We start from the raw sequence: 24,443 nt of genomic DNA on the forward strand, positions 1-24,443 counted from the left end.
ACTTTTGTGATTTTAAGTATTTTCTTCTGATTTTTTGTTGGGTTTTACTGCTTTGCCGCCTTCTTTTTGGCATTTTCCGGCTTGCTAAAGTTTATATCTGTAACAGTAACAGTACTTGGAACACAGAGCCTGTTTACTGCATTTTCTGTGTTGCACTTAATTTAAAATCGTTTTTTTTCTCTAAAAACTGCATTTTACCTCTATTAGGCTCCCGATTGGTCCTTCCTGATCAAGTGAAAAAACAGTTCCCTTCCCTAATCTGATCAGTAAAAAAACAGTTCCCTATACTAATCTGGTATGTCCAAGGGTCAGTTTCAAGGTTACTCTCCAGTCCAGCTGGTGAATCTGGGAATTTTGAGGCAATGTTACAATTGCCTTATGTACACATACAACCCTCTCCTCCTTCCAACAAACTCTAATACATGTGAGAGATGCAATTACACAGCCAAACTGGAGGCAGAGCTCTCTCAACCCAAGACTGGCACAGTCAGTCAGGAGGAAAAGGTAACCACCCACACCATAAATGCAGTCTCACACAGACCTATTGCATCTGCATACCCAACATATAAACACACAAAAACATACTCGGAGGCTCTAAATAAAAATCTGCCTAAACAGCAAAGACCTCCTAAGCAGATATCCAAGCAACAGCCACCCCTCAACAATACCCACGAATCACATATCTCACAAAATCAGTGTGACACTCAGTCACAGCCCTTAAGGCCAAACAACACACCAAATACACTTGTTATAGGGGACTCTATTGTCCGGCACACTGACGTCCCGCTCACCAGACTGAAGAAGGAGAAGGTCACTGTAAGCTGCCTGTCGGGTGCCAGGATCCACCACATAACGCAAGCACTCAGGTCACTCCAAAGCAAGTACAAGTATGACTCCGTCATTGTCCATGCTGGTGTGAATGACCTGAGATGTACCTCCCTGGACTACATGAAAAGAGACATAGAGGAGCTCTCTGACCATGTAGCTCTGGCAGGTATGACCCTGACCTTGAGTAGCATATTGCCCTCACCAAGAATGATGCCACAGCATGAAGACAAAATGATCAGTTTCAACAATTGGCTAAAGTATTGGTGTCATTCAAAGGGGATCCAGTGTCTGTCAGCCTGGGATGACATGCTCGACAAGCCACGTTGCTTCACTAGGGACGGCTTGCACCTGTCACCCTTAGGCTTTCGTATACTGGCCAAGGCTCTTGCCACCCCCATAGTGCCTTTTTTAGGCAAGTCTCAAAGGACAAACCCACCTCCATAGACAACCCAAGGATAAAAAAACTAAAGGTAATGCTACTCAGTGCCAGAAGTCTAAACCTCAAAATGCACGCACTCGAGGCTCTCCTCAGTATGGAGAAAATTGATGCCTGTGCAGTAACAGAAACCTGGTTCAAGGCGCCTGAGCGCACCCCAGCACTACCAGGTTATAACTCATACCATGTGTTTCGGCCCCAAAACTCGGACCGAAGCACAAAAGGAGGGGGAGTATCTATACTCATCAAAGATACCTACACCTCCAGGTTAGTGGCACTGCACGAAGCATCGGAAACCATCCATGTGCAACTAACAGCGGGCAAAACTGCCTTTCAGTTTGTAGCCTGCTACAGAACACCCTCCCTATTACAGGAACCCCACTTGGCATTCCTGAGAACACTGGAGAATATGAAGGTCTCTCCAAACACTATGTTATTGGGTGACTTCAACTACCCAAACATTGACTGGGAAAACTACTCAAGCCCAAACACCCTCGCCCAACGGTTCCTTGAATTTATAAACTCTAATGCAATGGAACAAATGGTCACCGCTTCCACAAGAGAGAGATTGTGTGAACTTGAATAAATTAGGACCCCCTCACGCACACACTTTCTTGTTGGACCTATCAGCTCGGATAATACGGTAGCCTAGTGGGAGTAGTTTATGATCTTTAATGTTAAGCCTAAACCAGGTTTATGTGGTGGCAAGAATATCAGGGTTGTAATGTGATATCCGGACATGCAGTTCTGTAATTTTGTTGCAAACGCTATGGAGGTCGATAGTGACAATATCCATTTTTTGTTTGGAAGGCAAGTAGAAGGATGATGGGGTGAGCAGTTTGGTGTGATATGTGATGGGGTGAGTGGTTTGATGTGATATGTGATGGGGTGAGTGGTTTGATGTGATATGTGATGGGGTGAGTGGTTTGATGTGACATGAGATGGGGTGAGCGGTTTGATGTGACGTGATGGGGTGAGTGGTTTGATGTGACGTGATGGGGTGAGTGGTTTGATGTGACGTGATGGGGTGAGTGGTTTGATGTGATATGTGATGGGGTGAGTGGTTTGATGTGACATGAGATGGGGTGAGCGGTTTGATGTGACGTGATGGGGTGAGTGGTTTGATGTGATATGTGATGGGGTGAGTGGTTTGATGTGATATGTGATGGGGTGAGTGGTTTGATGTGACGTGATGGGGTGAGTGGTTTGATGTGACATGAGATGGGGTGAGTGGTTTGATATATGTGATGGGGTGAGTGGTTTGATGTGACATGAGATGGGGTGAGTGGTTTGATCTGATATGTGATGGGGTGAGTGGTTTGATGTGACATGAGATGGGGTGAGTGGTTTGATGTGATATCTTATGGGTTGAGTGGTTTGATGTGACATGAGATGGGATGAGCGGTTTGATGTGATATGCTTTCTGTTTGACTACAGCTTTTCTTGCTTATATATATATTCTACTAGTGGACCTTTACTCTCCATGCCCCTGCTGAAATAAGAGACTGGTTCCCAGAAGGACTTACCAATAAATGAATGAAGTAAAAGTTTAAAAAAGTCATTGTGACACCTCCCAATCAGAATACTGTAAAATAATATAACTTGTCTTTTTTCTTTTTTTAAATATTGCACTGCTTTCTAAAAAGCATTTAGAACTTGATTCTGTCATTGTGATTAACACTATGGAGCTGTCCCACTACATTTTCTACTACTCAGATACTCCTAGCCGAAATATTTTCTTATTACTTTTACTGCTTTTCATTGTGTCTCAGGTCTTCACAAGGGTTCTTAGTTTACTTCCTGCTTTGGACTAATCACAGTATCATGTTCAGTGAAAGCTGTTCTGCCAGCCTGTCATGAAAAAACGTCCGTTCCATAACTTTTTTATTTCTTGTTTCTGTGGCTTTGGATAGTGTATTATGAATCTGAACTGCATCTGTAAAGGTTAGTTTTCTTTCTTTACCAGACTCTCTAAAGTCTTTGCTAAACTAACTGCTGAAGTGGATGCTTCATTCCATATCTTCATAACGATGATTTCATGGAATATCGGTTCTTGTCTTCTCTTACCTGTCTGTTTGAATGTAGATTACCTCTTTTAATTTGTCTGTAATTCAGATGGACCCCCTACCATGTAGTGCATAGCACGTTTCCAGCTGATGGCACCAAAGTCAACACATGGTCTTCAGCTTTAAATTCCTGGCTCCCTGCTTTTCTGTAAGTAGCTTGAGCTCTCTCCTTATGTTCTTGTACTATGGGCAGCACTATTTACATTCTGTCTTGCAAGCTTGTATAACATTCTGTGACATTGTAAAAGGGGTTTTCACTTCCTTCCAAGTTCCCTTGACAATATCTAATAGTCCATGAAGGTGCGTGTCATATAATAACTCAAACAACTGAAACCAGACAGGGCTTGTGGCTGTTCTGTAATGGCAAACAGAGTGTAAGGTATTAATTTGTCACAGTTTTTGCCATCATCCTCAGTAACTTTTCATATTGTGTTTTGCTAAAACACTGCATCAGTCCTTCACTGTATGATGGCACAAAGTGTTTTTTAGTTGCCAGACCTTAAAACATTAGCACAATTGGTGCATTATTTTGGATTTAAAAGGAGTCCTCTGATCCGTGAGTACTTTCTTTGGTATCACTAGCTTCCTGGCTAATGATTTAGCATTATCTTTATGTAGTAGGATACCTTCAGGGTATATAATTGCATAGTCCAGAATAAACAAAATGTATGGAAGTCAATTGCTGGATTTTAGCAATGACCCAACATTGTCCATTGTAGTATGTTTGAATGACACATCTTTGGTAGTCCTAGAAATTAAAGGATTTTTATGCTTGGGTGTGGGTCTGCCATCTTGAACTCGGGGCATTTTTAATTATTCCTGGAAAGTAAAGCCTTGTAGGATATTTGCTTTAGTCTTTTCCTAAGTGTCCTTGTTGTACATAGGTATGTGCTAATCTTATCACTAGGTTTTGCTAATCTTATCACTAGGTTTTGCTAATCTCATCACTAGGTTTCACAAATGCTTGGATACCAGCATTTGTCATACTTCTTACTCTCTCAACTTTTTTACTGTGTACAGCAAGTTACTTTGTAACTAACAGAGTAAGTAATAAGTAGGAGCATTTTTATTTTGTATGCTACCTGTTGGACCTTGCAGAGTGGCTGCTTTACTTTTTCCCATTTGGTCCATCCATTCTAGTAAATGGGTGCCAGGTATTCTGGGTCTCAAAAGAGTGCTATGTCCCATTCTTTCCTATTTGGGACCCCCCCATCAGCCCTCCATTCTCATTGCTGGTCAGGCAGTAGGAAGGAGGTCAACTCACTGGTCCTGATGGGGGTGGACTGCCCTTTTCCCATGGGTGCAACCCCTCCCCCATTAGTGGTTCATTCAAGACTGCAACCCCCTTTCAGAGGGGAAGAATGTGTTCTCATACTATTATCCTCTCAGCTACCCAGCATACCTTTCAACCTCTTGGAACAAGAAATCTGGACAAAGCCATAAATAAAAGTGGGACAAAGGCCCAAAAATAAGCACGTTTTTTAATTATTGCTCTTACAAACTTAGAAAGTTGATAGAATAGCAGGTTTTGCATTAGCAGGAATGTTCTGAAGGATATGAAGTCTGAAATTCAATGTCTGTTATTACTTTCTAACTTCACTCTTTAATGATTTGCCACTAATTTGCTAGAAAACCACAATTTCAGGAAAAATAGACAAAAAAATATGATGGGAAAATCTGTACAGCTGAGAGCTATGCTACGCAGTACGATTGTACTGTGGTAGTGTGAGCTCAGCAGACGTGGAACTCACTTGAGTGAACACCTACTACCCCTGCTAGGTGTCACTCTTGTGGTGAGTCAGTGCAGTAAGCAAGTTCCTGTGAATGCAGTTAGACACAAATTACAGCTGATCAGAAGAGCAGCATAGAATCCACTGTGTATATATTTTTGTCTTAAAGGACAAAGAAAATGGCTTCTGGCCAAAGATGAAGACTGCAACAATTTGAAATATGTACTTAAGGGGATTGATAGTGATAGCAGTACTGAACCAAGCCATTCAGTTTGCCTGTTTTGTATTTTCTTGATAGTATGACATAGAAAAATAGAGAATGCAACATTTGTTTTGTTTCTTTTCTGACCTTTTTGTTAAAAAAAAATAAGCTTGAGGAAAGTATAATCTTTCATTGAAGTAACACAGATTTTATTAAATAAAATAGGCTAATGTTCCTTGTGTGTGTTCAGTTCTGTGTGCTTATTAGTTTCTCTTTAACTGCACTTGTTTCATAGGATAACTGAGAACTCAGGAACTGCAGCATCCATTTTTCTTGGTTGACATTCACGCTGGTCTAGTAAGAAGAGAGGAAATCATATTCAGTTCTCAGGCTTTTGCAACAACTTTCATAACTCTTTTCAGAACATTACTACAACAATTAAACAGGAAGTGTTAACATGTAGGTTGCAGAATCAACCAATTTATTATGTAGGCTTTTCCAGTAAATACTGACTTTACCTGTGAACTTAAACCACTAATGTTTACCAAAGGTGCAACCAGCTAGTTAACAAAAAAAAAGAAAAAAAAAGGAAGGAATCTGATAGTACAAGTGAATGTCATCTGCCTCAGTGGATGCAGTTTAGCAGTTACAGGTGTTCTGCTCACCTGCAGACCCTCTGCTCTTAGTATACTATGGTTTGTTAGTAATGCTTAGCAGAATAGTGGTCCATGTTTGGTTTCCATATAGTGGTATATGGTGAGGAAGGAGCACCTATGACTGTAGTTTGTTCTCTCACACCCTTATCATGTAGAATGTTAGTAGACTTAACCTGGTAATGTTAAGTGAGTTTACTCTTACTTCATATATAAGAATGTCTGTGGATCTTTGCTGTATTTTCTTCCTTCTGTACAGAAGAGGATAATGCAGTGGTAATTGTGTTACTTTGATAAGATGAAGATCAGCTGTGATGTGAGAGAGGGCTGCAGCTTCTTTGTCTTCCTCACCTCAGACCACTTCACCTGCATTGTGTGATTTTGCTGGGTGAAGGAGAGGCAGCTCCCCAAATGTGAGTGAAGTGCAGCTTCCCTAACCCATACATTAGTTGTGGAATGCATAACCTAGTTCTACGTGGATGGACACACATTTCACAATGTACATGCACTTCAACGTGCTGGCTGTTCAGTGTTTCAAAAACTATTGTTATTTTGTACTAAGCAGCTGCAGTACATGGAGGTTGGGCAGGGTAGGGCAGGGCTTTTGTATTTCTTATTTAAAATGTAGTAACACCCCTTGTTCTAAAACAATAGGTGCCTGACTTTTCTTTTACTCTCACAGGGCATAAACTGCAGATTTTCTAAGAAATGAGACTGCAAGGGTTCAAATGGGGCAGACAACAAGTCAGCACAAATGGCAATCCTCAACAGCGGTAATAATTTTTGCAACACACCAGTCAGTACACTGTACTTAACCTTACGTGTTGACACAAACCCGAGCCTTCACTCCTTTTATTAGTCACGTGATACTACAGCATTCCTCATCATGTTTCTCAACTCAAAATCAAACTCTTTAACTACTCATAAGATGTCAGGCTGCTTATGTTGGAGTGATAACTGTAATTCAGCCTTGATGACAGACATGTTGCATGCTAATTATTTACATAAAACTGCAAACATTGTCTGTATGCTAAGTAAATTGTCTCACCTGTGTAAAGCTAAAGCCCCTAAATAGTTGCATGTTCTTCATGCCAAGTCCTACAGGAGCTATTCATGTTTGGAACTCCACTTTCCAAAACTCTGAACACATAAGAGAAGCGTGTTACCATAAGACACAAAAGTATGGTACTATTGGTACGTGTGTCTGTGGAAAAATAAATACACAAATATTCCTTTTGCAAGAAGTAATGTTAGCTTAGTGATTGTGCTTGGTTAATGCAGGGTCCCAGAACAAAAGGAGTCAGACGGCAGACATTGTGGAATGCATTATAATCATTATGCATATTTAACCCTTAGAACTCACTAGAACTTCTTTTGCTTTAGTTGTGGACATCAACTTGATTGCAGGAAGCGTACTTATTCCCTATCAGCTTTGAACGGGATTTCTGAAAATGCTGCACTGCAGTGGAATCTAGTCTGCAGCAACTTGGCTTGAATTTTTCAAGTACATGTTCTCATTCTGTATGGAATGTAAGGTATTTGTACCTGACTTCCCTGTTACTGCTAGACTGCATTACAGTTTTGTACATTGTCATGTCAAAGCAGCAGGTGCAGTATTATCACCTCCAAAGTATTTTGATTTTGTTTGTTCAGTTTAGAGAAATGCAGAAGAACACTCATTGTATAGTTTAGTTTATACAAAGAAAAAATGTATGTTGTGAACAGACCTACTAATGCAGTATGTGTGAAGGGTTAGGAAGTGTCATTAAAACAAGAGTTTGCTAGCTTTCTGTACATTACATAACCAAGCATTTTGTGCAGAGTATGTATTAAGCAGTTAATGTCAGTTTCAGAATAACATTGTTAAATGGTCTGACTTCTCCTACCTTGCTTAGTCTGATATTAATTAGAAATCACTTTGTAATATTTTTTTCTCATCTCCATACTACATTGAGTCAACAGTGCATCCCTCTGTAATTGTAATGATGGTGTCAAATGAGTTGTACATGTCTTAACAGTATGACTTGTTCGCATTGTGATGATAACTAAGTAAAATCTTGTTTATATCTATGTATGTGCAATTTGTATATTCTGATGATAATTCTGTGAATCTGTCATGATTTGTTCCTCTCCGTGCAAGTATATGTAATATAATATTGTGAAGATTACTGTTTAAGTCTGCTGTCATTTGTTCATATATGTGTTTTTTTACTTATGATGACAATTCTGCAATATGTCTGCTGTAACTCTTGTGCTGATGCACCCAGGTCATGAATGGAAATGGCCCTAGGACCAGTCGAATTAAGCAAATAAATAAAAAATGTGGAGTTATAGCATTGTGAAAACCCAAGTTGCAGAGGGGTGCCCCCTACTTCCTGCTCTGTTTAACTAATTTTGGGCCTAATTGGTATCCGTATGACCGAATGTAAACAAAGATGGAGAGGGTTTGGGTCAGAATGCCTACCTTGTCATCCTACTTCTTAATAGAGTACATGAAAAGGTGATAACAAGTAACAAAATATGCTTAGGAATACAAAGAAGAAGAAAAAAAAAATACTGCCGTCAAGCAGTGAAAAAGTAAAACATTTGCAAGAATACATACATTATTAATGCTTAAATATACAATAAAGAGGTTTTAAACATCATTATAAATACAGAATTGTATGTAAACATGTTGCACAGCTTACAACCCTGTAAGAAGTTACTACAGTATAATGGACTAAGAATCAATTTGTGAATGCTACATGGCTTTACAAAAAAGGGGTCTATGTTCAGCTACCGAAACCTAAAAATCTCGAACTGAGAAATAATGAATGTAAAACAGCAAATGGGTCATTTATCGAACGATGGCAACTTCGACAAAAATTTATCGAATGGCCATAGTTGGCTAACAACCAGGAAGTAAAGCGATGCGGAAGTTAAGTGAACGGAAACCTTTTAAATTTGCCCTATTCCCCCACTGTAGTGTGATCATGGAGTTGGTATATACAGTTGGGGGGGATGAGGTGAGCAGCCCCCCACCTTGGTTGGTTGTTTTTGTGGTGTTGGCTGACTAAGGCCATTCAATGTATTTTTTTTGATGTTGCCGTTGTTCAAAAACTGACCCATTCACTGTTCTACTTTCATTGTTTTGCAGTTCGAGGTTTCTAGTATTCGGTAGCCGAACATAGACCCCAAAAAAGGGGGGGACTAATTATATTTGTATCACTCTTGTATACTCCCTTATTTCATTAAATTTTGAAAAAAGTGTAAATGGAAATGATGGATTCATTTGTATATGCTTCTGAGTGTTGGCTTGATAAAACTCACAAGTAAAATAGGAGTTCACCTGTATGTTTAGGTAACTTGCAGCTTGCAAGCCTTAGCCTGCGACTAGCAAATATTCCCCTTACTCTGTATGAAACACTGCATTTTATAAGGTAGCAGCTTTACCCATAAGTCTTATATTTTGGTCCTGGACAGTTACTCCAACCAAGGCATAACTGGAATGCTTGATGTAATGATGTGGAAGATTGTATAGGAACTGAAGCCCTCCTCTAGGCGTATCCCATGCTTAACCCAGGGCCCTAGCTATTGATTATGGTGCCCTTGATCTGGCACACCATGAACTTTTACGTGGAGGTGAAAAAAATGTACATACATGATTCATACTGGTACATAATCCAAAACTGCTAACTAGTGTGATGCTATGATGGCAGAATTTGGAGGAAAAGATGACAAAAATGGAGATTAATGAATAAGTGCTAAAGAGGTTATATGGTGTGTCCCACCTGTGAAACGCATCCAAAATCCAAATTTTTCCTATATTTCAAAATGAGTATCTTTATGTATGCACAGAATTGTCGAATGTTGCCATGTATTATAGGTTCATAGGTTGGTACTAGGCTATCGGCCCTAGGGCCTATACAAGCCTAGCCATAACAATTCCCTTGATATTTCTTCCCACAATATTTACTTCCCTGGACCCCTGTCTAGCAGGATGTCTGACATGATCCCCGGGTTGAATTTCCTGTCTTCCATGCAATTGTCAAGGTTCCTTTTGAAGAGGGCCAAGGAGGTGCTCTGCTTGACATGTATGGGCAGTCTGTTCCAGAGTATGGATAGTCTCATCATCTCAACAGCTTACTATAAAATGGCAGCCAGGCTCGCATGTGCTCAGTATTTATACACTTGTGCAAGCCCCTAGAAAGATTCTTAAAGGTATACACACATATCGATCTACACCCTCCCTCTTAAATAGATTGCCCTCCATGAAATGACATTAGAATAAGACATACAATAATACAGACATCAGAAACAAACACAATGTTCATGTCCAAGTTGCTGTGCATCTGTAACATGGTCTGGAAATATGACTTGATCTGGTAACATAGTAACCAGAACTGGGTTAGCAACAGGGACAGTCTTCGGTGAACAGCTTGTATATTTACTTGAACATCCTCTGGAAATAGAACACTAGATAACTCACTCTGAGATAAAGAGTCTTTCTCACAGACTAGGTGCTGTGGTACAGGCTTGGACACCGGCAGCAAATATTTCTAATTCCGCCTAAATGCTACTCCTTGTGATTCCACAGTGTACGATCTTGGCTTTGGACATACAATTTTCATGACTCCAATCCGATCATAACCATTTCACATTTGCATTCTCACTGTCTCCCCTTCACATAATGGACTAAGCAGTTTGCTGGACTTATCATAAGACTTCTGGGAGACAGACTTTCACTGATCTATTATTATTAGCACTTGGAACCAATAAACTACTGCTGACTGCTAATGTAGTTCTGGTTTGACTTGACAGAAGTCTGTGGGCAGGTGAACCAAGATGCTTATCACGAGGAATATTTCTGAGATTTAAGAGATTCAGGAAAACATCACTATTGTCTCGTTTTGACTTCTCTAGTAACTGATTCGCACTTTGAACTGCACATTCTGCCAAACCATCTGACTGCAGCTACTCAGGACTACTCGTAACATGGATAAAGTCCAAATATTCGCAAATCTTTTGAATTGCTGGCTAGTAAACTCTGTGCCATTGTCAGAAATAACTTTGTGCGGACTACCATGAACTGCAAAATGATGCTTCATCTTAGTAATGACAGTACTGTCCACTAGATGAGAAAGTCAGTCAATCTCGAACCAATTTGAATAAGAGTCTGCTAACACCAAGTAATGTTGTCCATTCCATTCGAAAATATCAGTGGCTCCTGTCGACTAAGGTAGTTCAGGAATCTGGTTTAGCTGAAGTGGTTTCTTCTGTTGATGTGGCTTTGTACTATTACATACACAAAAACGTTGAAAGTAGGCTCTCAATGTCTTGTGACAGAGAAGTCCAAAATACTAGACCTCTCACCCTCCTTTTAGTAGAATCAGTTCCTGGGTGGCCATGATGCAAGATAGCAATAAACTCTTGTTGCAAGGACTTTGGAACAATAACTTTTGAACCTTTCATGATGATACCATTGTCAGACAAAATCTCATCTCTGTAAGGAAAATAAGGTTGTAATTCTTGAGGTAAACTAGATTGCTTTGATGGCCATCCTTGACTGATAAAGTGGTTGAGTTTCTGTAATACTGGCTCTGAGGCTGTATGATTTCTAAGCTCATCAAGATGTGTGGAAGAAACATTTCTCCCATCCATGACTTCAGAATCAAGTTTCTTATTCTCTTCAGTGGTATTTCTGGGTGATTCTGTATATGCAAAACTCTTTGTAGACAAGTATTTCTTCAAATTACTTTTGAGCTGTCTTAACCTCTGTCTAAAACTGTAACCCCTTGTTGGTGAACTTCCCGTTTTTAAGATTGTCTTTTTAATTTTAATCAGACCTTAGAGATACTTAGGTTCATAGGTAGGTACTAGGCTATTGGCCCTAGGGCCTATATAAACCTAGCCAAAAAGGTACCCTGGCTTTCGCCACCCAAGAAAATTATTTTCCTGTGCCCCTGTCAAGAAGAGCCACAGAAGTGATACCCGGGGTGAATTTCCTATTTCCCATCCAGTCATCAAGATTTTTCTTGGAGTGCTAATGAGGAGCTCTGTTTAACATAGATAGGTAGTCTGTTCCAGAGTATCGGAAGTCTCTGGGACAGGAATCTATCCCTCCAGCATGTTCTGTTTATTGTGGTGACAAGGTATAGGTCCCTAGAGCATGTAGCTCGGAGGGATTGGGATTTCTTTAAGTGAAGCATGTGCAACAGCTTCAGGTTTGACATAGCTTTGTATGTTAGGCAGAGGTCGCGCAACAGAGAAAAGCTGGAGTTTTTTGAGACGGTCTGCATAGGGCATCAGTTTGAAGCCAGTAATCCTCTTTATGAGGTATTTCTGTGGCCTTTCCAGTTGTTGCAGATGTTTTGTGAGGTACATACCAAAAGGGGCATTGTACTCAATAATGGGTCTAATGAGTGATGAGTAGAGGGGAACAATGACCTCTTTTTCTGAATGAGAAATCTTTTGTGATGAGGTGTGCCACGTAGAAGGATTTCCTGTCCATTGTGGCAATGTGATTATCAAAGGAGCGTCTCATCACACTTTCGGTGTTAAGTAGACTACTGCCTATGTGGTCATTCATGGGTACAGAGTTTTTACCAAAGGGAATGACAATGCACTTTTTGGCATTGAGCTTGAGGCCATGGCTTTGATACCAGGCATCTGTCTCAGTGAGGCCCTTTTGTAGGATGTCCACATCGTTAGGAGTTTCGATTATGGCTCCTAGTTTGCTGTCATCTGCGAACTTAGTTAGCCAAAGACCTTCTGTGTTAGCCTGTTCTTCAGAGAAGTAGATACCAAGCAGGAGAGGACCCAGGTCAGAACCCTGTGGTACTCCACTTGTCACTGGTCTGAAGTCTGATTTGGAGTCTGCTACTTTCACAGTGTGGCTTCTGTCAGTAAGCCAGTTGGTAACCCATCTTGTGACATATCTATAATTCCAGAGTGCGGGATGGTGTCAAATGCCTTGGTGAGATCTAGATAGGCTGTGTGAACCACCTTACCCTCATCTGTGGCTTTGGTGACTGCTTCAAAGAAGTCTGTCAGGTTTAGGAGACATGATCTGCCTTTTACAAACCCAAACTGTGTGGGGTCCAAAGTTTGGAGATCTCCAATGTATTTGTTTATGAGTTCCATGCTACGTTCCATGGCCTTGCAGACCAGGCTTGTCAGGCTAATGGGGTGGTAGTTCCTGGGGGTCTGTCGTGGCTCCCCCTTTGTGGAATGGAATAACCGTTGCGGTGCACCATTCAGTGGGCACAGAGCCTGAGGTGAGGCTATGACTGAACATGGTACTTAGGTGGGGTGCCAGATCATTCTGTAGGTCATGTAGAAGGCAGCCTGGGATGTTGTCAAGTCCCACTGATGCTGTGTTCTTAGCTTTGGAGAGTGAGGTCTTTATCTGTGCAGCTGTGATTACAGGAACTTTGCATTCTTCCGGTATAGAGATGGGCCCTTTAGGGGGTGAGAGGGGGGTAAAGTTAGCACTGAACCTATCTGCCAGGATGTTGGCAATATTAGTTGGTTCTGTATATTTAGTGCCATATAACTCAGAGCAGATATGAGTGTTGCCATTGAGATTCTTGACATCACTATAGAATGCTTTGTCTTGCATTTAGGTTATTTGTACTGCGTGTTTTACGTAAGGTAAGCTCTTTGCGATTCTTTACTGACTCTTTGCATATCTGTTAATAAAGATACTGCTGTTGGAGTGGCTGTGTAGACTGAGCCTATGTGGTGGATTCACCTCTGCGGACTGCTGCAGTTACATCAAGATGCTGTAAATACTGTACGTATTCTGTGGTGATCAGTGTGGAGCCCAAGTGGGCAATGGTTTTATTTCATATGTATATCTGCCTCCAGTGAGTTACTGAGACCTGACATTGATTGTGCATACAAAGGCATTTTGGCCAGGCACTTGCCGTAATAACTTGCTACCTCTCTGTTGCCAAGTGCATGAACTGTTTTGAGTTAAATTTTCCCCAAGGAGGAGTAAGCCAGAGATGTCTCAGTTGATGTTACCTGCTGTTTTTTTTTCTCCTCAGCTAATGAGGGACTGTTCAAATTCTTATTAACCATCAAGGTAGAGAAAAACCAAAAGCAGGTGCAACTATAGTAACAGCTGGTGGTGATTGGCCAGTGTCATTTCTACTTCATGGACTGCACTTGCCCTTAAGAAACTGAGCAAGGTTGACAACACTGAGTCCTGTATAGTAATATTTGAAAAGCATGACACCCAAAAGAACTGGGACAAAATATATCAGTCCTGTAGACCTTCTCGGGTGATAAGGGAAACATTAAAAACCTACATGGAAGTGGAGGAGACTAATTATACTGACTCGGAAAAACGTAGATGGACCACTTAAAATGTAAAGCTGTGGTTAGACTCTCATGTAGCAATGAAATGAAAATATTAGAAATATTAGTAGAGGTCCCATTTATAAGAGCATGACATAGAAGTGTGGCAATGTGGTTATTGCAAAGTAATCCCAAAGACTCTGCCAAGTTGGTAGCTACACACCTGCAAATATAATTTCACTAAAAGCCCATAAGAAATGTGTTTGGTAATCTTTTTTTCTACAATGTTACAAGCATTATTAGACTGTGTTTATTTTAGTAAAGATAAGACTGCAGAGTTGATAACTTTCAGTATTTTCATCCCAGAAGATTATGATGGAACTACACCAGTATAAGCGGCATTCATGTGCCAGTTTGTGCAGGATGATACTTTAAAATGTGCAAAAAGTTTCTGGGATAGGAAATTGCAGTTTGAAAATGCAGGGTAATGAAATATAGTGAGAAACTGGCACTTCTCCAACTATTTGTTAAACAGAGAGGAATTTAAGGAATGGGTAGTGGGAATTATTCAGGAGTTACTAGGAAAGATAGAAATGTCTTCAGAAAGTATAGCTAGGAAGTGGTCTAAAATGAAAGTGGAGTTTGAAAAATAGGATAGAAATAAAAGAAAAAGAAATAAAGTTAAGAAGTAACAAGAATTATTTAGAGGGACTGACTAAAGTTTAAAGTTTTGCAGAACAGGGTGAATCTTACAGAACAGGCACAACTACAGAGTGCTAAACAGAAAATAAGGGACTACTGCAGTAGTATGCATGAGTTTAGAAAGATTACTGTTAAGCAACTGTTTTTGATAATAACTCCAGAGCACAAAAGCTTTTTGCACAATGTCTCAGGCAACAGAAAGTAGAAGGGGTTGTTGCCAGACTTAATGAGCCTATAACAAGGAAAATCCTCCAGAGGTATTAGAAATATTTCAGAAATTTTATGAAAATCTGTATAAAGCAGAGAATGTGGAAATCAAAAACAAGTACAAATGGAAATGTTTTTGGAAGAATGACATATGCCAAGGTTGGATGTGGTTGAAGCTCACTTACTATCATCAAAGACGACCTTAGGCGTAGGCCAACTAGGCAGCCACCTAGGGCACCACTGTAATAGAGGTGCTTTTCCAGTAATCTCTATGGAGTAGATAGACCAGGATGAGGGCACCAAGTGGTGTGTGGGGGCACTGTGGAGCCCTTTTTCCTAAAACACCAGTTGACCAAATGCCGGCCCTGACCATTATTTAGGATAGGTGGAGATCAGATAAAAATGGTGATGTACAAGTCTTCTACAGGAAGGTCTCCAGGAACAGATGGTATTCCTTTGGAAGTTTTGAAGCTAGGAGGGAAGAAAGTGATAAAGGTCAGGAAGGTATTGTTAAGCAGTGTTTTAAAATGAGGAGAGAAGTGCCAACATCCTGGAAGAAAGCTTTGGTGGCTTTAATACCTAAATATGGTAAAGCCTCATCAGATTTACCTTCATATAGGTCCATTTCATTTCTAACCTATGAGTATAAAGAGTTTGTAACGGCTAAAAGAATGGCAAAGGTGATGCCAAAACTGATAGATAGGGATCAATGTGGTTTTGTGGAGTGAAGGCAAACATTTGACAACATAGAATAATGATGATCCAGACAGAAGCACAATGTAAGAAAGGACCACTGTTGTTGGTCAGTATTGATAGAAAAGAGCATTTGACATATTAAGCTGGGATTTTTTTTTAATAGGGCAATGGAACCATTTGTATTCTCTGAAAAGGTTAATTAGGAGGATTTATGAGGGACCAGAGAAAAAATTAAAGTGGGAGGGTTCCTCTCTAATTAGTTGTGTTTGAACAGAGGAACCAGTCTGGGGTATCCTCTTTCTGTTTTGCTATTTGCATTGTCTTTAGAACCATTGGTGGTAATGTTTTCTGGGAGTGTAATGAGTTGACAGACTTCAAAAATTTCAAGCAGACTACTCTGTCAGAAATACTGGGTGAGCAAATTGGTGTAACTAAAGAAATGATTTTTTTGAGCTGTGATACTGAATCAGAATTTCCTAGACATATTAAGGTCTGGCTGAGTTTAATTTGGGTGGCTATCAAAAAAAAGCAAATAGCTAAAAATGGAAATCAAAGTCTAAACCAACTGTACTAGAAGTAATGAATATAGCAGTACAGATAAAAGAACTAGAAGTAGATTCTTTAGGAAATGGTAGGAGCAAATTACATAGAAGAAATGGGAATTGTGGGAACAATACATGCAAAATGTTTTGGAGGAAAACTGAGGTTTAAGGGAAGGCAGAAAAGGAATGAACTATATAATGTTTGACAGTGACAGTACAGAAGATTATATGTGATATGTAATATTTACAACTGAAAATATTCAGTGTGATTTGTTTTCATCTAAAAATTGATAATTATTACATTAATGAAGAGACACTATACATGTGCTCTTAGTTTGAAGAGAAAGTAGGTAAGCTAGCAGTTACAAGTTTGCATTTGCCAAATTATATACAATGCCACAAGTTTGGCAACTGTCAATATACTAGCCCAGGTAAATAAAGTATTTTTATGAAACCACTCCATGAATTCATGTAGCATGCGATGTATACAAATGGTACACAGTTTTTCTCTTCTTCTAATGCATCACAACAAGGCCTTACAACAAGTGATTAATAGTTTAAAGAAAAGCAGGCATGCACTTACGGGATCTGGGCATAATGTGTGTGTGTGAGTTGGGGGGATTACTTGTGATGTGTTTGAGTAAGAGTGCAAAGAAAGTGAACAGAAATTCTAGACGTGTATGTAACATTTGTTTTTCTTGTGCCTGTTTGCATCTGGCTCTAGCCTCAGCTTATAGTTTCAAATAACACAGAGTCAAACTTGTACATGTTATGCGTACTCATTATGTTTTGTAGAAACAGTATATGGTGACCAGGCTGACCTTTAAGAAATAGATGAAATATTTTGTGAATTAATATGCTGAAATCTAATCCTCCATTATTCTTTATTGTCTTACAGTTAATAATTGATACACCAACTAGTCCGGTAACAAGTGGACTTCCGCTTTTCTTTGTAATCACTGTAACAGCTATAAAACAGGTAAGTCACATTATAAAAATGCTTATATTAAGACAAGCGGAGTTGTTATACCTTTGTGGAATGTCTGGATAAACAAGCATCAGATACCAAATCACTCTGAAACAGCATTGCGGATTTATTTTACTCTACACTGACCAAAAAAAAAAACTTAAGAATAGTAGCTGTATGGTCTGTAGAAAATGAGAGAGTTTTGTATAATAAAAAGAGGAGTACAAGAGAATGACTGGTGAGGAAAGCTGCATTTTTTTTTTGCTTAAATAGTTTTTATTGAATTTACAAAATGAATGTAATAACTTTGCAATATAAAACATAATTTGCGCAGGTTAATAACTATCTATGATCAGCAACTATAAAATCTAAACAAACTATTTACAAAGGTATCTATGTTTAAAACATGTTACACATTTTTACATTTAAAACTTCATTCCATTAGGTATTGCAGTCATATCTCTCCATTGTTTCGTTCACTTTGCTGCAATAAGATGTGGTTCTTTCTGTTACCATTCTAATGGTTCTCATTTCCATTTGAGATACATTCAATACAATGTTTCGTTTCTGTATTCTTTAAATGTGAGTGAAGTCTCACTTTTCCAGATGTTCTTCGTGTTTCACTGTTGCAGTCATTACATTTAGATAATCTGCTGGCAGGTTGCCCTCAGTCGGCCTGAATTCTAAAGTCTTGGGTCTTGCGTCGGTTGCTTTCTCCTCTTCCATGATGTCAGGTCGTTAAGGGTATAAAACATGCAGCCAATGCCATTTTTTTCAGTCTTTCTTGCCATGCAGTGCCCGAAGCAGAAGCATTTTGCAAGTGCTGGTCGGCCGACTACTGAATATTCGAGTTTGAGTTTCAGAACTGAAGTCTTCACTAAAGCTAAGTACCCCGTTGGGGAAACTTTTTTCTTGCTCCATACAGATATCACAAAAAGTTAATAATTGTATTACTTGTGGGAAGCAAATACCTCATAAGGATTTCCATTTATACTGTATTCCTTGCCTAGGCCCTATTCACAACATGCCTAGCTGTCGGTTTTGTGCTAGATTTAACCAACGCACTATTAAGTGTCGGTATATTTTTGCCTCAAAATATTTCGGAAACAGATTTAACTACCCAGAAATGTCGTCGGATAGCAATCCGACTACCGGAGTACATAAAAAACACAAAGAAAAGGACAGAGAAGACAGTCGTGATCCAAAACAGATGACGAAGCTTCTCCTAAGCCAGTCACCGGTTTGCCGGTACTCAGTGAGGCACTTTCGCAGTCCCTGATACCTGCTACTTTTGAGTCGCAGACCTCTACCTACTCCCATGTGGAGTCCGGCATGCCGCGCGATACTCAAAGTATTGGACCGACGGATGTATCTCCCTCGTATGGGTCTGGAGCCGCTGAGCAGGCACCGGCTTCTGAGGGTGTATTCAGGTCTCAACATTTGTATATCAAACCGATGACAGCTGCAAAACCAAAGACAAAAGCAACTTCTAAAACTAAAAAACGACACGAGCCAGGTGCACTGGCCTCTATGCCTAAAAAACAGATGATCAAAATGGCCGAAGACCTTATTACCTTGATCAGGGGTAACCATCCCCTCCAGATAAGAGGCCTAGGCAAGACACTGATTATGAATCTTCATATCAGGTTTCTATTTCTTCTGATTCCTCTTCTGATCAGGAATTATCTATACCTCCCTATGAGGATTCGGATGCAGAGGAGTCTATACCATCTGCATCACCTGCTGAGGATTATTCATTTGGTGAAACCTTGCATACTTTGAGGGAGCTTTTTCACTGGGAGAGTCAAGATTTCTCAGAATCAAAAAAGAGGCTCAGGGATTTACTTCTTCTCCCTCAGCACAGGCCTTTAGCCATTCCCCCTGTTTTAGACATTGTGGATGATGTGTTTTCGGAGTCAAGCTTGACCCCTGACTCCTTACCTCCGGCTCCCAGCAAGCCTGACCGATATTACAGGGTCCCTGACTCACATAAATTTTTGTTTAGAAACCCTGCTGCTGATCCTGAAACTGTTTCACAGGGTCCAAAGGGAGTTAAGGCCTCAACAGCAAAAAATCCTACCCCCTCTGACAGAGATTCAAAGGCACTGGATAGATTGGGAAAAAAGGTTTATACATCTGCTACCTTGGCAATTAGGGCCTTAAACTGTCAATTTCATATGCTTAAGTATCAACATCATGTTATGGGATTGCTGAAACAGAAAATGATGTTGATTTCTGAATGTGCAGAAAATAAAGAATTGCAGGAATTATTGCATGCTGCTGAACAGGTTTATAAGCATACTTTGCAATGTGGTTTTGATTCCTTAGAAGCCTCCTCTAGGGCCACAGTTACTGGATCTGTGATTAGGAGGCATGCCTGGTTAAAGGAACAAAATTTGCCTGATCATGGTAAAGCTAAATTGCTAGATGCACCTTTACAGCATGATACTCTGTTTGGTATTAAGGCAGAAGAGGTTTTAAAGAAAATGGAAGACAAAGCTAAGTCTATGCAAACTGTAAAAGACTTCTTACAAGTGCAGCCACCAAGATTCAGTAGACACTGGCCTACAAAAAATTGGTCCTTTCCTGTGTCAGACAGAGCTCAAAGGGGCAAATTCAGATGCCCTAAGGGTTCCAGATACTAGGCGCAAGATTCATACAGGTCAAAGCAATGGGGCGCTTCTGCCTCCAAATCTGGAGGAGATAAAGCGCAAACCTACAGAAAACAGTCCCAATGACTTCCCTCTGCCTGCACCAAGCACTTATCTTTTGGCAGCACCCTTAAGGGGAAAATTAGCACTTTTTGCTCAAAATTGGCAGTTAATAACCCAGGACAAGTGGGTGCTAAACATAGTATCACAGGGATACAGGTTCCATTTCCATACTCTGCCAATGGCAAACAGTTGGCCAGATCTGCCAAAAAATCAATGGGCAGAGGCACAGAAACAGGTTACATCCCTCATGGATATGGGGGCCATTCAGCCAGTACCAGAACAGGAAAAAGGACAAGGTTTTTACTCAAGACTGTTCTTGGTACCCAGAAAGGACAAGGCCTGGCGATCAATACTGGATTTATTGATTTTGAACACATACCTGGACATTCCAAAATTCAAAATGCTGACTTTGCAGCAGCTTCTGCCCATGCTGGGCAAGAATGCTTGGCTGGTGACATTAGACCTAAAAGAGGCATACCTGCATGTCCCAGTAAGACAGTCATGCAGAAGATACCTCAGATTCAAGGCTGGCTTAATGCATTACCAATTCTCTGCACTGCCCTTTGGCTTATCTACTGCGCCCAGGGTCTTTACAAAAGTGCCTGGCACCAGTAATTGCATTTTGCAGACAAAGAAGTATTCAGATATATCCTTACATGGACGACTGTCTCATTCAAGCAGAGAACAAGGACATTCTTCTTCAACACCTGGCATTTGTGAAAAGGCTTCTAACATGCCTAGGGTACACAATAAACGAAAATAAATCACAACTGGTACCCTCTCAAAAGATATAATTCCTGGGTGCAAGCTTGAATACAACTGCCCTGATGGCTTCCCTCACGCCAGACAAGCAAAGGCAACTGACTGCTTACTTCAAACTGATGGCAACAAAAACCAAGTTATCTGCAAGACAAATTCTGCAGGCTTTGGGCTACATGGCATCCTGTATCCTACTGATTCCATGTGCAAGACTGCATATGAGGAAACTTCAATGGTACCTAAAAAGTTTATGGAGTCAACATTGTCAGTCTGGAAACAATGATTCCCCTCATTCCCTGCCTACAACAGGAGTTCCTATGGTGGACAAAGGCATGCCACCAAAACATGGGACTGACCTTCACTCTACCCCCTGCCAGCCAAACCTTAACAACAGATGCATCAGATTATGCCTGGGGGGCCCACATGGCGGGAAGATGCATTCAGGGCATATGGACCCAAAAACAAATGCATCTACATATCAACCAGAAAGAGATGCTAGCTGTTCAAAATGCCCTAACAGCCTTCAAGGACTTACTTCATCCAGGACAATTACTGATAAAGACGGACAACACCACGGTCATGTGGTATATAAACAAGCAGGGGGGCACACACTCATATACCCCCTTTGCAGATTAGCCATGACACTGTGGGACACAGCTTTGACTTACCAGGTACATCTTCAAGCTCAATTCCTGCCAGGAAAGCAAAATACTCTGGCAGATGATTTAAGCAGAAATCTTATGGATCCCCACAAGTGGAAACTAGATCCACAAGTCTTCAGCATGATAACAAAGAAATGGGGGAGCCCAGACATATATCTTTTTGCCTGTCCTCAAAATTATCAATTGAAAAGATTCTGTACAAGGACTTATCACAGACAAGTATGGAAAGTGGGCACCCTATCCTTCAGTTGGAAAAACCTATCAGTGTACACCTTTTCTCCTCTGCCTCTTCTTCCCAAGGTCCTCCTAAAAGTCAGACAAGAGAAACCAAAGATGATACTAATTGCCCCGCCAATACTGGTACCCAATCCTAAGGAACTTGTCTCAATACCCTGCTTGGACCTTACCTCAATGACCTCAACTACTGTCCCAGCAAAACAATCAGATCCTGCACAGTCAACTCCAGACACTGAACCTGGCAGCATGGCTGATCATGTAGTTATGCAAGCAACACCTCTCAGTAAAGCTGTGATGGATGTCATTTTGGAAGCCAGAAGGCCTAGTACTAGAAAATCTTATGCTGATAAATGGAAGAGATTCTGTGCTTGGAATCAAGCACAAGGAACTGATACAGCAGAACCAAATATTCCTCAGATATTACAATACTTAACTGAGATGCTTGACAAAGGCCTATCTTTTTCATCAACTAAAATTCATGCCTCTGCCATTTTGGCTCATTACAATACAGAGCCACCAATCTTTTCTCATCCTTTACTGAAGCAGTATCCCAGGGGAGCCAAAAATTTAAGGCCTTCTAGAAGATCACCAATAACTGTATGGGACCTCAATTATGTGTTGGAAAAGCTCACCCTGCCTCCATTTGAACCAGCTGCTACCACTGATATAAAGTTCTTATCATGGAAAACAGCTCTGCTACTAGCAATTACTTCAGCAAGAAGAGTTTCAGAGCTACAGGCCCTCTTGGCTGTAGAGCCTTTTATCATATTTTACCCAGACAGGGTGTCTCTGAGGACAAATCCTACATTTACGCCTAAGGTGGTTTCCAGTGTGGCTCTTAACCAGACTGTTCATCTGCCAACCTTTTACCCAAATCCGCAGAATAAGGTGAGATAATTCTGCATTCCTTGGACGTGCACAGACAGCTAACATTCTACTTGAGCAGGACTAAAGCTCTAAAAAAACTGAGCAATTAATAGTGGCATATGCTGCAGGATCAGAAGGAAAGGCTATTTCACAGCAGACTATTTCAAAGTGGATAAGCCACTGCATTTGTTTCTGCTACTTACACCATGGTAAACCTGTGCCCAAGGGCATGAGGTCTCATTCCACCAGAGCTGCAGCTACTTCAGCAGCCTTTCTCAGAGGAGTACCAACCAAAGACATTCTAGAGGCTGCTACTTGGAGTTCTGTTCACACCTTTGCAAAGCATTATAATTTGCCTCTCTACTCTTAGTCCAGGGCAGGCTTTGCCACTGCAGTTCTGCAGGGCCTTATAGCCGCACCTAATGCTGTTTAGCTCCAGCCACCCAACCATAGCTTTGGGATTCTACCCAAATGTAATGACTGCAACACTGAAACAGGAAGAACATAGTACAGTTGTGTACACTTACCATAAATGTAGATGTTCGAGTGTATTCACTGTTGCAGTCCAGGTTACCCTCCCACCATCCTCATTCTGGAGTTCATCTTTCCTTCTCTATCTTCTACAACCTATGTGGTGTATTTGCTTGTAGATGAAGGTGAAGTTTATATTGATGCATGTATTTATATATACATATTTTTGCAACCTTTTTGGGGCACCTGACATCTTGGGCAAGAAAAACTAAAGAAAATGGCGTTGGCTGCATGTTTTATACCCCTGATGACCTGACATCATGGAAGAGGAGACAGCAACTGACGCAGGACCCGAGACTTTGGAATTCAGGCCGACTGAGGGCAAGCTGCCAGCAGATTACCCAAATGTAATGACTGCAACAGTGAATACACTCGAACATCTACATTTATGGTAAGTGTGCACAACTGTACTTTTGTAGTGGTGATTTGCGTGCTATAGCCAGTGGAGTCCATGACAGTGAAAACTTTGTTCTAGCAACACATTGGGGGTATGGCAGGATTAAGCCAAATCAGAGATTTAGACAAATAGAAATTATCATTAAAAACTATTTGCAAGAAAAAATTAACATTATCCCAAAATGTTTTAAGTAAATGACAATCGTAAAACATATGCCTCCAGTCTGATCTTAGGTTCCTTTTATTTCTCCAACATCCTATATTTTGTTTAAACATTATTTCCATTTTATGCGGTGTTATAAAGGACCTATGAGTGAATTTCCATGTGAACAGTTTCCATTGCAATGAAAAGAGATGTTTCCTTTGTGGAGAGAAATATTAATTTCTTGTCATTGTTACTTGGCATTTGATTATTTATTGTTTTATAGTAGTCCCAAAGATTCTCTGTATGATATAATTTCATTTTCTTAATTATTTTATAGATGTTTGATAAGTAGCCTTTTCCATGAACAGCTTGTGTTATTGAAAATACCATGTTTTCTTTAAATTTAGGTATATTTTGTCTGATTGTTAATTGCATTGTCTCTGTTCTGTTTAAGATGTGTACTGTCTTGTATCCTGTATGCTTAGCCATAAATAATTACCTAAATCAAGTTTGTTTCTTATGTTTGTTCCATTGTTAAAACTTTTCTAGAGTCTAGTAACTCAATAAGTCAGTTCATGCTTTCTAAGAGTCTTGATTATATCTATATCAAAAGTTTTTATTTTATTTTGCATGCATGCAATAGGATATAGCAAGAATAACCAAGCTATTATGTTGGGATTTCTGTTCAATAGGGTTAATATATTTTTCTATAAACTTAGACTTTATGTGCTTCTGTTTGTTTTCTGTAAAATCTTCTCTCATCATCCAATGAATATTATTGAAACCAACTCAGTATATTGTGATGGTAATGTAAGACCTG

The 24,443-nt window shown here is 40.2% G+C and overlaps 1 protein-coding gene across 6 annotated transcripts in view; it reads left to right on the plus strand.

Moving 5' to 3' along the window:
• ATP11A (ATPase phospholipid transporting 11A) overlaps positions 1-24,443 on the plus strand; it is a 1,534,794-nt gene that overhangs the window by 722,771 nt on the left and 787,580 nt on the right. For all 6 annotated transcript variants that reach the window (XM_044072636.1, XM_044072632.1, XM_044072633.1 and 3 more), the window contains exon 4: positions 17,244-17,324. In XM_044072636.1, coding sequence (XP_043928571.1) covers positions 17,244-17,324 — 81 coding nt within the window. The remainder of the gene's footprint in view (positions 1-17,243; positions 17,325-24,443) is intronic.

Source organism: Protopterus annectens, chromosome 5.part0 (assembly GCF_019279795.1).
Source record: "Protopterus annectens isolate FY-2018-M chromosome 5.part0, PAN1.0, whole genome shotgun sequence".
Lineage (NCBI taxonomy): Eukaryota > Metazoa > Chordata > Ceratodontiformes > Protopteridae > Protopterus > Protopterus annectens.